Source organism: Gilbertella persicaria (genome assembly GCF_025201335.1).
Source record: "Gilbertella persicaria strain CBS 190.32 chromosome Unknown B0P05scaffold_29, whole genome shotgun sequence".
Lineage (NCBI taxonomy): Eukaryota > Fungi > Mucoromycota > Mucoromycetes > Mucorales > Choanephoraceae > Gilbertella > Gilbertella persicaria.
The window spans coordinates 101,681-114,772 of record NW_026251990.1 but is presented as its reverse complement, the minus strand read 5'-3'; the positions used below and the strand labels follow the sequence as shown (position 1 = coordinate 114,772).

Genomic DNA, 13,092 nt, shown 5'->3' with positions numbered 1-13,092 from the left:
AGTTCTAAATAAATTTATATGCTCTTATTGACTGAATCTTGTACTTGTCTATCGCTTATTTATCTTAAGCTGTTGATACAAACAAGCTTGAATAAAAGTTATTCACTCAATTATTTGCTTTATTTCTGTACTTTGTTTTCAGTATTAGTTAATCAGAGCATAGTTCATTTGCTAAACTGTATTGATTTTGCTTTTAATACGATATATTTAGATCAAGAAAAGGTAGGAACTTGGTAAGATTTTAGCAATCGCTCTTTAACATGGAATAAGTACTTACTTTCCCGTTATGGCACGTCGCGCCCAGTCAACGCATCTCTTTTCTTACAGAAGAATGCGGTCTTGGATTGACTGATGCTAGCCTTAAAACAGGAAGAGTACCTAACATAACCAAATGCTTTGTCTTGACTGCTTTCTGCTTCTCTTGCTGGCTATGGATTATTGGTGTTTCTTTCTTTCGAGCACAAACGATTCTTTATTTTTCTTGTTAAACGCTCTTGCTTCATGCTTCGTCTAGACATCTTGGGAGAGTTTTAAAAGTCTCGGATAGTCTGCCTGTTGCCCTGAGGACATTTATAAGCAAGTTGAATATCCTCCAAAGTACTCTTTTTAAGCAAGCTTTGCTCAAATAACTCCTTCTCGGTTACAATCAATGGAACATTTTTATTCTTCATAACAGTAAGACAGTGCCTACTCTGCATACTTTGGCTGTCAAAATTAATGTCCTGGGCAGATATGGTTGTTGCAACTGGTAGTGGTTGGAATACATCATTTTGTGGAAGAGAGCCTTCATCAATTCCTAGAGGGAATACCGATTGTAGAGCCAGAGGTGATATACATATTTCTGTAAGGAAACAGACACAGATTCAGTCGTTTTAGTATCTGCTATTGTATACAATGCTTGTGGTTCTTAAAGTGCATTCAATTCATTCTTGTTCATTCTCAATGCTTTTCTTCGAATATGCAGCTTATTTCCCCTATCAGATAGTTCTCTTTTGATCTTTTGAGCAGTCAAAAGCATTCTACTTCTCTCTGCTTTTATTTTATTGATCAACTGTCTGATCTCATCTCTTGCATTAGCGATTAGCGCCTCTTGATTATTGGATTAAACACCAACCATCTTGGCTTTGACAAATAACAAGAAAAATTGTTTTTATCGAAATTTCGTTGTATATTATTATTGTTAAACATTTGCACACTTGAAAGCGAAAATAGCATTCTACTTTCAAAATCTTAGCAGGTTTAAAGTTATTCAAGAAAAGGAAAATCGGTGTTTAAAATCAAACCAAATGAATTCTTACGATACGCGTCATCCCATTAAAAACTCTTCTTTCATCTCAATGCTTTATAAACCCTTTCAGCTAAGTGGGGTTTTTAATTATGTGTCTTAAACAAAGGCTTTTGTATCACATCTTTGGTTGTTGCTAAGGTGGCGCTTAGTAAAAAACATTCCTTGTGTTCTGACTTGCGTAATATAATGATGCTTGTCTGCAACCATAAAAGATGTGCTTCTGTTGTTGGTGAAAAGAAGGTAGATTGACATCATCTCAGAGCCAGTGAGATGTGTCTAATTTGAAGGGAATTAAGGCTTGATCTGCTTTGGCTGGTTTTGTCCTGCCTAGTCTTTCAGCCTCGTCTACTTTCGTCATATATCTCTTTGGACTCATGGCTTCTAAACAGAGAAAGGTAGTCATTTCATTAGAATTGGCGCTCAAATTGACAGCTGAAAGAACAATATCTCTAGCAATTTCATAAATATTGAAGCTATGCAAAGGTTATTTTTGAGATAAGAAGAATATATCAAAAGTTACCTTATGAATAAAGCAACAATCCAGTCAATTCTGCTCTCATATGTTTAAAGGAGTGCACTTTATTGATCAGGATACTCGTGTAAATGCTATTCTCCTTGTTGACCTGGATGTGTCTTGTTATAGATAGAAAGTGAGTAAGTAGATTGGAGTTGCAACCGTATAGTAGCTTGTGCCATGTTTCATGCATGTGCTAAGGACCACTCTTCATATATCATGCGTCATAAAAGTCGAGAGAATTTTTTCAACATTGTGACACTTCATACACAAACATTTTCTTTCTTTGCTTTAAATAATTAAGCTATTGGGTAGTGTCATAATTTGTTTTTGCAACAGATGCATGAGGCTAATACATGGTTTAACAATGAAGAAGACAGCAATACATGCAGATCTTTTCGTTTTTCTTATGTAAATAAAGGCATTGTGAAGCCTTTCTTGCCTGTAAAAATGCACCAAATGCCTTCAAGCCATGCTTACTACCTTTGGCGTTGATACAGACCCAAAAAAGCAACTTGTGAAAAATGATCGAAATGGCCTCAAATCCAAAGGGTATTACTCATAAAAATCATCAAGCTGACAACTCTTTAAGTTTCTTTTTAACACTACAAGACGAAAAATGGAGCCAACTACAAGCTTAAAATACTCAAAATGACCACCAAAGGCTGTAGTCTTTGATCAATGCGTTTGATTGCCAATTGTACTGTAAAAATTGTATGATAGGAGCAAAAAACCTTGTAAAAACCTTTGTCTATTTGCTCAATATTTTAGCAGTAATATGGATAGTTATATATATATCAACAAACTCAGAAATTAAGGATATACAATTTCAGTCACTAAAACCAAAGTCATGCAGTTCTCACCAAAAGATCAATCTCTGATACAGCGGGAAGAAGAATTGGAGTCGCTTTATTTCAATCTTCGCCTTGTAGCCATTTTGTATGTCCTATACTCATTCATCTCATAGTTACATTATAAAGTGTCTATATTTCTGTTTTCCTATGTTCTTTGACATTCAAAATAATATGGTTTGCTTTTGTAAAAGTCAATTGCTAGCACATTTTGTATGACATATAGAGCAAAAATGCTTAAAAATACTGAAAACACAGTTTAAACAAGCCAGCCTTTGATGGACCATTCCTCGACAACCAGACTATCAAAACAGTCCATTTTTTCATTCAAAACATAGTCTTTCGAGTCCAGTCATCGAATGGTACCATTAGTTTGGCACTTGCGTGGAATTTGTATTTTTGATCATGGAGAATCCACGGAGGCTCGTGAATGTAGGTCCGATCCAACCGAAATGAGGTAAGATCATGTCTAAGTACTTCTGATGAAAAGAAAACGAGTTTACTAAGACGAAAAAGAGGAGTTCATTTGAGTATTGGCCTCAAATCTGCAATCAAAGTTTATGATACACTCTAATCAGCAAAGTGGTAGATAACCGCTAGTAAGTAAATACTTATTTGCACATCATTCAATGCGTGAAATGAGTAAACAAGATAAATTCTAATACCTGGCACTTTTGAGGTCAAAAAAAACAGTTTTAGACATGATAAAACAAAGAATACTCCAATTTATTAAATACTTTAAACTTTCATAAATGAAGTATACTTTCTATGTTATTATATGCGCCTAATTGATGCTTACAGCTTTTGTTATTTATTTAAAAGCAAAAAGACTTTGTCTTTTTGTTACTTCTAAGCAAAGGAGACTATTTTTTGATGCCAATGTCTTTTTCAATCAATTGGGCAGCAATAGGGTGATAGAATGATTTGTGCTTTAAATAAGTATCCACAGCCAATTGAGAACCGTTCTTAGCTTGATGTAAAAGACGGTACAAAGGACGAACAAATTTCATGCGGCCTTGTTCAGTCACAAACTTGACTACCTCAGGATAGATAGGCTCATAGCTTGCCATCAGACAGACCTGTTGCCAGCGAAGACGCAAATCAGCATTATGGTTGAGTGTTAAACGGTACAATTCATCCATTTTAGAAATCAATGCATGAGGCAAAGGTGCCACATCTGTCAATTTCTCTAAAAATACAATCTTTTGACCAGCAGAGAAAGAAGAAACATCCTCAGGTTTGAATGCAGACAAGTCATCAGGATGGTGACGAGCTTGATCCCAGCGTTTGGCTAAATTGTAACAAGCATCAGCCAATGTGGTGTCAAATTCGGGATCAACAGGTGGCATGCCAGGTTGATTGATCCATGCATCAAAATCAATGGTGTTGAGCTTCTCAATCATGCTAGGACCGTGTGTCTTTTCCATGTACTCGAACAAGAAAGCTTTCCAGTCTTCAGTAGAGATGGAAGTGGAAGCAAAATGTTTGACGTAGGCTTTCATGTAGGGCTCAAAGATAGCAGGGCCGCCGACTACTTTTTCAATATGATACAAAAAGTTGAATCCCTTTTCTAAAGAATAGCATTAGTCTTTTTGGCCCACACAAAGCACACAATACCAACCATAAGGAACCTTAGAAAAGAAATCATCAGGATCAGCACCATCACGAAGATCAGGATTTAATACGGTCTTGGGTGAATCTTTACCAAACAAGTCGACACTTTCTTGCAAAGATTTGAGACCTTTTACTCAAAATTAGAGATGCATATCTAACATAAATCCAACTTACCACTCAAAGCTTCAAATTGTCTGGTAGGCTCACCATGAAGACGGCCGAGGATTTTACGTTCAATAAACACAGTCCAGCCTTCATTTAACCAATAATGTTTCTAATAGCATATTGTTAGTTAGAATTCGAGTTTATAATCAAGATTACCCAAGAATTAGTGGTGACCAAGTTACCCATCCAACTATGAGCAATTTCATGAGCTATGACATTGACAGCGCTCTTATCACCGGCCAACAACGTAGGAGTGACAAAAGTAAGACAAGGATTCTATATCAAAAGAGAAATAGTCAGTCTATATGCGCAAACCTAATCCCTATATTGTTCCACATACCTCCATGCCTCCATAAGGAAAAGAAGGAGGAAGTACTAACAAATCATAACGACCCCATTCATAAGGTGTCAATAAACCTTCACCAGTAGCAACAAAGGATTCAGTATCCTAAATGAAATCAAATGAACAACTTTGTCCTCTACATACACATCCTTCTTACTGAAAATTCCCATGCTGCTTGTTCAATCATTTCAGGCTCGCACCAGACAGTACTACGAGGACCTATCTCACGGCCAACAAGATTACCCACGGCAATAGCAATCAAATAAGAAGGAATAGTTGTGTTTTGTCTAAAATGGTATGTCTTGTATCCATTTTCTTTATCCAAGTCTTCTTCAACACCCGTTTGAAGAGCAGACATAACAACAGGAAGACGGGATCGAATAGAGGCAGAATAAGTGACTTTAACTGAAGGTGAATCTTGGCATGGAATCATAGCACGACCATGAATCTATCCATATATTAATCCAAAAAGATTCCAAACAAAGCTTCCTTTTTCTGTTCGACTTACAGGTTCACTTTGAGAAAACAAATAAGGGTGCTTTCCACCGAGTGTTTGTCTATCAATTAAATTTAACGTAAAACATATAGAAAAAAGCACTTACTCGGGCTTTAAGAATTGAATAGCAGTACACTTATTAGTAGTTTCATAGTTGATCTTGAGTTGTAATTTAGTGCCTTTCTTTTCAATTTTGGGAACGTCAATGTTTAAAGCAGAACCCAAGCTAGCGTATCTTCCAGCAACATCAAACTAATCCATACGAAAACTTGAATACACATACGCGCACAGACATACATACATACTTTAAGACTATCATTGCCCAACAATACAGATTTAATCTCTAAATAACTAGTATCCAACACAACCTTTTCCACATTATCTACCAAAGTGACCAAGTCCAACACGACGTTGCCGTGAATATTTTGGTTGTCAAAGTCAACATTCCAATTCAAATGGATATGACTTGTTTTAATCTGGTCAATGTTTGCTTGTGTGCTGAGATCGATTGTGCTCGAGGGAATACACATTTTGTATAGATACAAAATAGTGGAAGGAAAGAAAAAGAGAATAAAAGAAGAAACGCGAAACATCCTCGAGAATTAGTCAAGAAAAAATTGGTATTGATTTAAACTTTTTCTATGATTCCCTTTTTTGGTCTACTATTGCCTTTTTGAGATGTAAATAATCATTATTTTAACCGAGTTTCGGTTCGAAAAGAATTACTTATCATGACAGTTAAAAAAAAAGAAGAGAAGCACCAATGAAAGTGCTTCAATAATCTAATAAATGCAATCCGAACTAAAATGAATCCAGTTTCTTTCTAAAAAGTTTATTGAACCAACGAAAAAGTGCATTAAGCAATCGCCACAGTCACAAGTACTTGATTGGATTGTCTAAACGAAAATTTCTTTTTTTTTTTTGCTTTTGTTTCCTTCTTGATATTTATGCTTCTTAAAAAGTTAAATAACGAGTTGCTTACTGCTATTGCTGGTCACCTTTCCGACGAGGATCTTTATCATTTTTCTCTCACTTGTCGCAAGCTACTGCTTGTTGCCCATAGCGACGCTGTCTGGAAAGAAAGACTCTACAATGATTTTGGTATCAACTATAAGGTACCAACAGAAAGTTGGAAGGACATGTATGTCCGAAAAGCAGAGGATCCCCAAAACTCAAAATTATGTCCTCATATTGGTCATGTTACTGGAAAAGTGCTGGAGCCTTACGCAGTCAAATATCAACAAGTATTGAACTGGTTGCCAAAGAACCTCAATTGTGCTACTTGTGGCACTAATTGCGCAGATTCAGGCTTGTGTCTATATGTGTGGAAAGGAAACGTCAGAAATCGTAAGTATATTTTTCTTTCTTTTGTAGCTGATTTATTTCTATGATACAGGCTGTAAGGATTGTGCGTATAGTTACCACAAGTCGATAGAGGGTCATGGTATCTTGATTCGTATGAATGTCTTGCAAATGTATTGCTTTGATTGCAAACGCTTGGTAAGAATAGAAGATGTATAGTAAATAGTTTTTGACCATCGTTCTAGCTTGGGGAAACACGCGGGGATCCCAGCGAAGCACATTATGTGGATTTATTGTTAAAGCTACTTACACATGACAGTGAGAAGGGTAGAGAAGCCATGAGGAAAAGGTACCAATGCATGCAAGAGCGAATCCTCTATGCAGAACATGCAGACCGTGCATCCGTCTTTAACAGTGAAAAGTTTTACTTTGTTGAAAGACTCTGGTTGATCTCCTGGTTTTTGCGTTTATGTGATGGTAAGACCGGCACTGGGCCTATCAGCAACCATGAATTAGACGATCCTGAAAGAGAAGGTAAACTAAATCCACATTCTCGACCTCGTGGGAACTTCAAGGGTGGGTTCTCTATTGTCTCGCCTTTTCTTTGGGATTATCTCGTAAAGACATATGGATTGTCAGGCAAACCTTATACCTCGGACGATGTCACTGGGCCAGAATACTGCGATCTTATGGAGTCTATTAGAAACTGGAGATTGAACTAAATAACACAGCATAGAATTTTCTTGTACATATACTCTTCTTTTTTGTTTAAAAACTACAATAGATTAAATCAATTAAATGCAAACAGCCGATGATTACATTCTTTATTAGTGTCAATTAGAATTTGTACAAAATAGCTGTAGATATCATACCATTCAACAACAAAGCAACAATCTATAAGCGTCAAAAACTGCTAAATAAACAACAAACATTGAAGGCATTTGATTGTAAAAATAGATCTCTGCAACCTGTATACTATGCCTTGATTTTGAAATAATGAACGAAGCGGTGCCCATTGTTGATGTCATAAGTCATAGCTTACTATTAAGATACAGATCAAAAAAAAAGATAAAGTCTTTTTTATTATTATTATTTTTACCATACATTCGCTTAAGCAAGATAGCTAAAAAGGTATTTAAGCGGTGACGAGATCACTGTAACCAGAGCTATATATTCAATCATTTGTGTCATTAACTACAAGCACGTTCTAATAAGTAAGAGAAGCTTTTTTTTTTTTTTTTTTGAATAGAAGATACTAGCATTGTTTAATCTAAAAGAAAGCGAAATCGAAAAGTGGCCTTTTAAAAAAAAAAAAAAAAAAAAAAAAAAAAAAAAAAAAAAAAAAAAAAAAAAAAGACTCGTTAATTGGTTACACATACTTTATGGCAACAAAAAGAAAGTAGTAGCTAAAAATATAGTAAAGTTGAAAAAAGAAAAAGCTTATCCTTTGTTCCTGGTGCATTTTTGGGTAATTATTTATTTTGCAGTAACAATAATTTGTCTTCTTTGATGCTAAAAGCTGCAATGATCGCTTTTAGTTTTTTGGTGGAATAAAAATATTCGGGTAACATGTGTCAAATTACTTTGTTCTGCCAAATTGTAACCCTTTTTTATAGATGGTGTATTTTTATCTCTCTCACTCTTCTTTTATCTTTGTTTTTTTCTTCTCGTTTCTTCTCCAGTTTTTTTTTCTTTGTTTGACTATTCCCTCTCCTTTTCTTCTTTTTATATCTATATATACTGGATTTGCAATTCTTCTTCCTCTCCTTTTACTAAACAAATCCATAATTACCACACTTTTCTCTTTTCATGCTTTTTTAGATATCAAGACAACTGAAAAGACACACGCACACTTGTACCCAAAACTAGAAATAACCTATACAACTGTATATTACATAATAATGCCTGTTCGAAATATTAAAATCCTACAACTACTACTATTATTACTAGTAGTCTCATGGAATCCTGTTTGTTTAGCAACATATGTTACACACCCCAATATCGACTTGAGATCCTTAGAGCAACTTGGAATATCAGGATCATATAAAGGCATCTCGGTCTATCGAGACACTGAACAACTAACACAGTTACCAAAGTCAACATCTTCTGTCATTTCTTTTAATAACGACACTTTAAAATTAATCGGCACTTCAAATATAGATGGCACAATTCTCGATGCCTGTATTGTTAATGAAACATTGTATTTTGCTGGAAACTTTAGTACTGTGAACGGACAATCAATGAATCACATTGCTTCGTTTGATCTCACTTCGAAGAAACTGCAACCATTAAAACAGGGATTGGACGGCATTGTATACAGTCTTGTTTGCGAAGCACAACAAATCTATGTTGGTGGATCATTTATTGCACCAGTGGATGAAACAGTCAAATATTCGGATTCTTTAGGCACATTTGGTGGTAGTGTAGCTATTTGGAAAGACAGCACATGGCATGCATTACCTTGGAAGGGCCTAAATGGTCCCGTTTATTCTATCCTCAAAAACTCAAGCATGCTTATTTTTGGTGGTCAGTTTGATACGACAACAGATGGACAACCTTATCACGCCCCTGCAAGTCAGCCTATTAGTATACCAACAACTGTATGTATATATAACAGGCAAAAAAAGTAGTATGGTTTAATTGACCTTCTCCCTTGTTGTTATAGGGTGTATCTGCAGTGAATACGTCTACGAATTCAGCACCAGCAACCTCTATCTTGTGTGCTGATGCCTCCAACACAAATCCTTGGTTATTGACAGATGGTGCCACAGGTACCTGGCAAGCTAGTTTTATTGATTATAGTGTGAATCCTGTCTTGATTCGTATTGCCAACTCTAAACTCGACAATCATCAAACAAAAGAATTCTCAATTCGCTCTTTATCTGATTCTACAATGTATGAACTGACTTATTTGGACCCTGACACAAATGTAACAAAAACCTGCTCAACAAACTGTATGCTATCAAAAGATATGAATGTTGGATACCAAGACTTTAGAATTACCAATATTTCATTATCCAGCGGTATTGCTATTGATATCAAGTCATGGTATGGTGCAAGTGGTGGATTAGCTTCTGTCAAAGTCTTTCAATCTGAAATCTTTGCTTATGCGGTACCTGTCGAAAGCAGCAACCTTTGTGCTGCCACAACAAATACAAATCTTCCAAAGGTAGTCAAGACAGGAGGTGCATGGACAAACACAACAGGCGCTGGTGCTTATTCAACCATCACAGTGACTTCATCTTCCACAAAACCTTCTGCTACATTCTATCCCAACTTGGCAGAATCAGGTTTCTATGAAGTGCTTGTCTATACGCCTGCTTGCGAAAACTGTACAACTGTTGATGCTCTTGTTTATGCAACTAGTAATTCAATCGTAGCAGCGAACACCACTATTAATCAGCAATCATCTACGAGTCAAGTGATTTACAATGGCTATTTTGATGTGAGCTCTTCGTTTCAACCTCACATTACTCTGACATTGGGCCATAATGTTACCTTGAATAGCGGAGAATCTGCAACTATGATAGCACATGCTGTTCAATTTATTAAAGATGTATCACTCGGTGGACTAACAAGCATACTTCAATACAATTCATCTGATACAAAAATGACCACAAAAGAAGCAATTGGTTGGAGCGCACTCAAAGGTAAAACAAACCACGAATTCTTAAGGCATACTAACTTATTAAAAGATAATTTACCTTCTCAGTCTGTCGTAAAAACAATGCAATTAGTAGACAACCACGTCTTATTAGCAGGTAATTTTTCTGCTACAGACAAGAGTAATGTGAAATATAGCAATCTCGTTCAATATGACATGGCTGCTAATCAACTAAAGTCACTTACCAATGGTGGTCTAAATGGTCCAGTTGAGTCAATGGCTTGTATTTCAGCAGGTAATGATTATTCTTGTTAATAGCTCTTCTAAGAAAAAATAGATTGTTTCGTTGGTGGTATGTTTACTTTGGTATCAAATGGAACTTTGGCTTTGAACAACATTGCACAATATAATCTGCAAAAAGCAACTTGGACTGCATTAGAAGGAGTAAGTGTAATTAAATTAAATTCATTTAACCTAACAAACTTCTTTAGGGTGTAGATGGCGCTGTGAACTCAGTCAGTGTATTCAATGATCATGTGCTTGTCTCTGGCAATTTTAGCAAGAATGGCACACAAGGAAATGCTTGGTGGGATATCAAAACCAAACAGTGGATCCAAGATGAAACTATACCCTTCTTAGATGGCATTATTACTAGCGTTCAAAGCTACAACAACGTAGATTATTATATGGGCAGCATGACAAACGCTCAACGATATCGATCCAATGGTATTTCATTCATCACTTCATCTAGCGACATAACCATGTTGTCTCCCATGAGCGCATTTGCCCCTATTACCAATCAGAGTACAGTTAGTTCAGGTGTGCTTTTCAGAAGTAACACAACTGCAAACAATGAAACACGCACTACTATTCTGGGTGGCACTTTCTCATTATCTAACAATATTCAAAATGTGGCAATTTACAATCAAGGTGAATGGAGTGGTATTGAAGGGACAAATTGGCAAGGTTCTGTCAACTCAATGGCTGTGGAAAACAACTTGCTTTATGTGGGTGGCGAGTTCTCAGGATCTAATATCAATCATCTTGCTGTCTTTAACTTGACTAGCAAGGCACCTTTTCTTGCACCCAATCTTACAACAGATGATGGTACTTCTGCTTATGTGAATACAATCCGCCACGTTCCATCCCTCAATATGATGGTCATCGGTGGTCGTTTCAACAGTATTGATACTGTCCCCTGTACTTCTATTTGTGGTATTAGCACTACCAATCATTCATGGACTACACTTGGTTCAGGATTAGCGGGTGAAGTCGTGGATATACAGCCCATCAACAATTCTCTTATTGTCGCCAGTGGCAATCTGACACTCGACAACTCGTCGTTATTGATTGCTAAATATGACTTCAAACAAAACACATGGGGTCCTTTAGGCACTGCAGATTTACCTGGACCTTCTCGTCATATTGCATTTGATAATATTACTCAAAATCTCTATATTGCAGGAGAAGCCAATGGTTCTACCTTCTTACACGTTTGGGATGGACAACAGTTCATGGCTCCTAATAGTCAGCTAGGCCCCGGTAGTACAATCCAACAACTCACCATGTTACCTGTCATGGACGCTTCTGCTCAGAATATTCTTTTGGCTTCAGGCTTCCTCAACTTGGGTACTTATGGTAACGTTAGTGCGGCTTTTTTTGATGGCAAAAACTGGATTCCTTATCTTGTCACCTCTGGTGCTCAAGGTAGTAGTAGTGATGTTTCTCTTGGTAGTCTTTTCTATTTGGATCAACCGTACACAATCATTGCAGAAATCATTCAACACTTCTTACCTAGACCCGTTGTAATTTTGATCGCTATTGCTTGTTCTTTAGGTATTGTGTTCTCTATTGCTTCTAGTGCAATTGCCATCATATTCTTGAAACGAAAACGAGACCGTAAAATTGACCCTCAAGAACATCCATCTACATACTACGGCAAACCACCCCGTTCACCTGAATCTCTTCTAGAAGCCTTAAAACAGTCTTCTCCACCTGAAGATGATGATGATGATATGGATGAGGACAATGCTGAAAAGCGTCCACGTACAGAAACTGAACAAGAAACACTGTACAACCTCTCTAAGGCTATCAGCTCTGATCATTTGAATGAGCAGGCATTTGGTGCAGCTGCCATGACCACTGCAAGACCTACACCCAACACCCATTCGAGACAATCTTCTTCACACAATTTCTTTTACAATACAAACAATAGTCCTGTTCCAAGAAAAGGAAGTGCTGCTTCTATTGGTTATGGTGGACAAGTAGCTCTTCCTGCTGCTGCTGCTGCTGCTATCTCAAACAAATTTACTTCTTCTGCTCGTCCTGAATCATTTGCTAGACCTTACAGTGAAATTCAACGTGATCCTCAGCCCGAGTTTCTCCATAACAACGACTACACTACCAAAGAAATGACCGAAATACCTGGTCGTAGCTATAGCCCCTACAATCCGTTTAGAAATTCAGTTATGAGCACCAATTTGGACCCTTTTAATGGTAATACTGCTGCTCTTGGTGTTAGCGCTACTGACGGTATAGTCCCTGCTGTTAATATGGCAACCGCGAATCATGACAAACAAAACGAGAATACAGCTCAGAGTATAATGACAAACAAGGACAATAGTACACCTCAAGCAGTTTCATATTCCAACATTCCTGCTGCTGTTCCTTCAACCTTCCATATTGATAATCAGCAACAAAATGTGACTTATACCAATGTTCCTGCTGCAACTCCTTCTAGTTACACTGTTATTCAAAACAACAATGTTTGAGACAAACCTACAACCTCAGACAGCGTCTGTTGTTTTTATTAAAAAGTGGTTTAAAAATAAAACATACCATATAATAAAGAGTAATTTACAAGTCTTTCTTTTTTAAAATGACACTGATGATCTGAAGATCTTTAAGAGAACTCT

General features: G+C 36.7%; 4 protein-coding genes across 4 annotated transcripts; 3 read left to right on the top strand and 1 right to left on the bottom strand.

The window, feature by feature from the left end:
- Positions 1 to 3,351: 3,351 nt before the first annotated feature.
- Positions 3,352 to 5,935, bottom strand: B0P05DRAFT_548465 (peptidase family M1-domain-containing protein). Its single transcript, XM_051579027.1, has 9 exons — positions 5,577 to 5,935; positions 5,378 to 5,523; positions 5,284 to 5,332; positions 4,933 to 5,223; positions 4,773 to 4,880; positions 4,589 to 4,708; positions 4,442 to 4,541; positions 4,275 to 4,394; positions 3,352 to 4,223 (listed from the first exon to the last, which is right to left on the bottom strand). The coding sequence occupies exons 1-9, from the start codon at positions 5,862 to 5,864 to the stop codon at positions 3,517 to 3,519; spliced, it is 1,929 nt and encodes a 642-aa protein (XP_051433161.1). The 5' UTR covers positions 5,865 to 5,935; the 3' UTR covers positions 3,352 to 3,516.
- Positions 5,936 to 6,218: 283 nt separating this feature from the next.
- B0P05DRAFT_473530 (uncharacterized protein) lies at positions 6,219 to 6,662 on the top strand (the record flags this gene model as incomplete). Its single annotated transcript, XM_051574736.1, has 1 exon — positions 6,219 to 6,662. The coding sequence occupies one exon, from the start codon at positions 6,219 to 6,221 to the stop codon at positions 6,660 to 6,662; it is 444 nt and encodes a 147-aa protein (XP_051433160.1).
- Positions 6,627 to 7,531, top strand: B0P05DRAFT_160248 (uncharacterized protein). Its single transcript, XM_051573110.1, has 2 exons — positions 6,627 to 6,771; positions 6,819 to 7,531. The coding sequence occupies exons 1-2, from the start codon at positions 6,730 to 6,732 to the stop codon at positions 7,293 to 7,295; spliced, it is 519 nt and encodes a 172-aa protein (XP_051433159.1). The 5' UTR covers positions 6,627 to 6,729; the 3' UTR covers positions 7,296 to 7,531.
- A 943-nt stretch (positions 7,532 to 8,474) lies between these two features.
- Positions 8,475 to 12,948, top strand: B0P05DRAFT_588706 (cortical protein marker for cell polarity-domain-containing protein; the record flags this gene model as incomplete). The annotated part of the gene is made up of 5 exons (XM_051582683.1): positions 8,475 to 9,173; positions 9,239 to 10,223; positions 10,269 to 10,472; positions 10,515 to 10,621; positions 10,669 to 12,948. 5 exons carry the CDS (start codon positions 8,475 to 8,477, stop codon positions 12,946 to 12,948), a joined length of 4,275 nt encoding a protein of 1,424 aa, XP_051433158.1.
- Positions 12,949 to 13,092: the final 144 nt, after the last annotated feature.

Excerpts from the sequence above, each read along its gene's own strand:
- B0P05DRAFT_548465 (XM_051579027.1), bottom strand. The coding sequence starts at position 5,864 with ATGTTTCGCGTTTCTTCTTTTATTCTCTTTTTCTTTCCTTCCACTATT. Across the intron at positions 4,542-4,588 it reads TGGTCACCACTAATTCTTGG|AAACATTATTGGTTAAATGA; the intron begins GTAATCTTGATT and ends ATATGCTATTAG. Across the intron at positions 4,395-4,441 it reads ACAATTTGAAGCTTTGAGTG|GTCTCAAATCTTTGCAAGAA; the intron begins GTAAGTTGGATT and ends TTTGAGTAAAAG.
- B0P05DRAFT_160248 (XM_051573110.1), top strand. The coding sequence starts at position 6,730 with ATGAATGTCTTGCAAATGTATTGCTTTGATTGCAAACGCTTG. Across the intron at positions 6,772-6,818 it reads GCTTTGATTGCAAACGCTTG|CTTGGGGAAACACGCGGGGA; the intron begins GTAAGAATAGAA and ends CCATCGTTCTAG.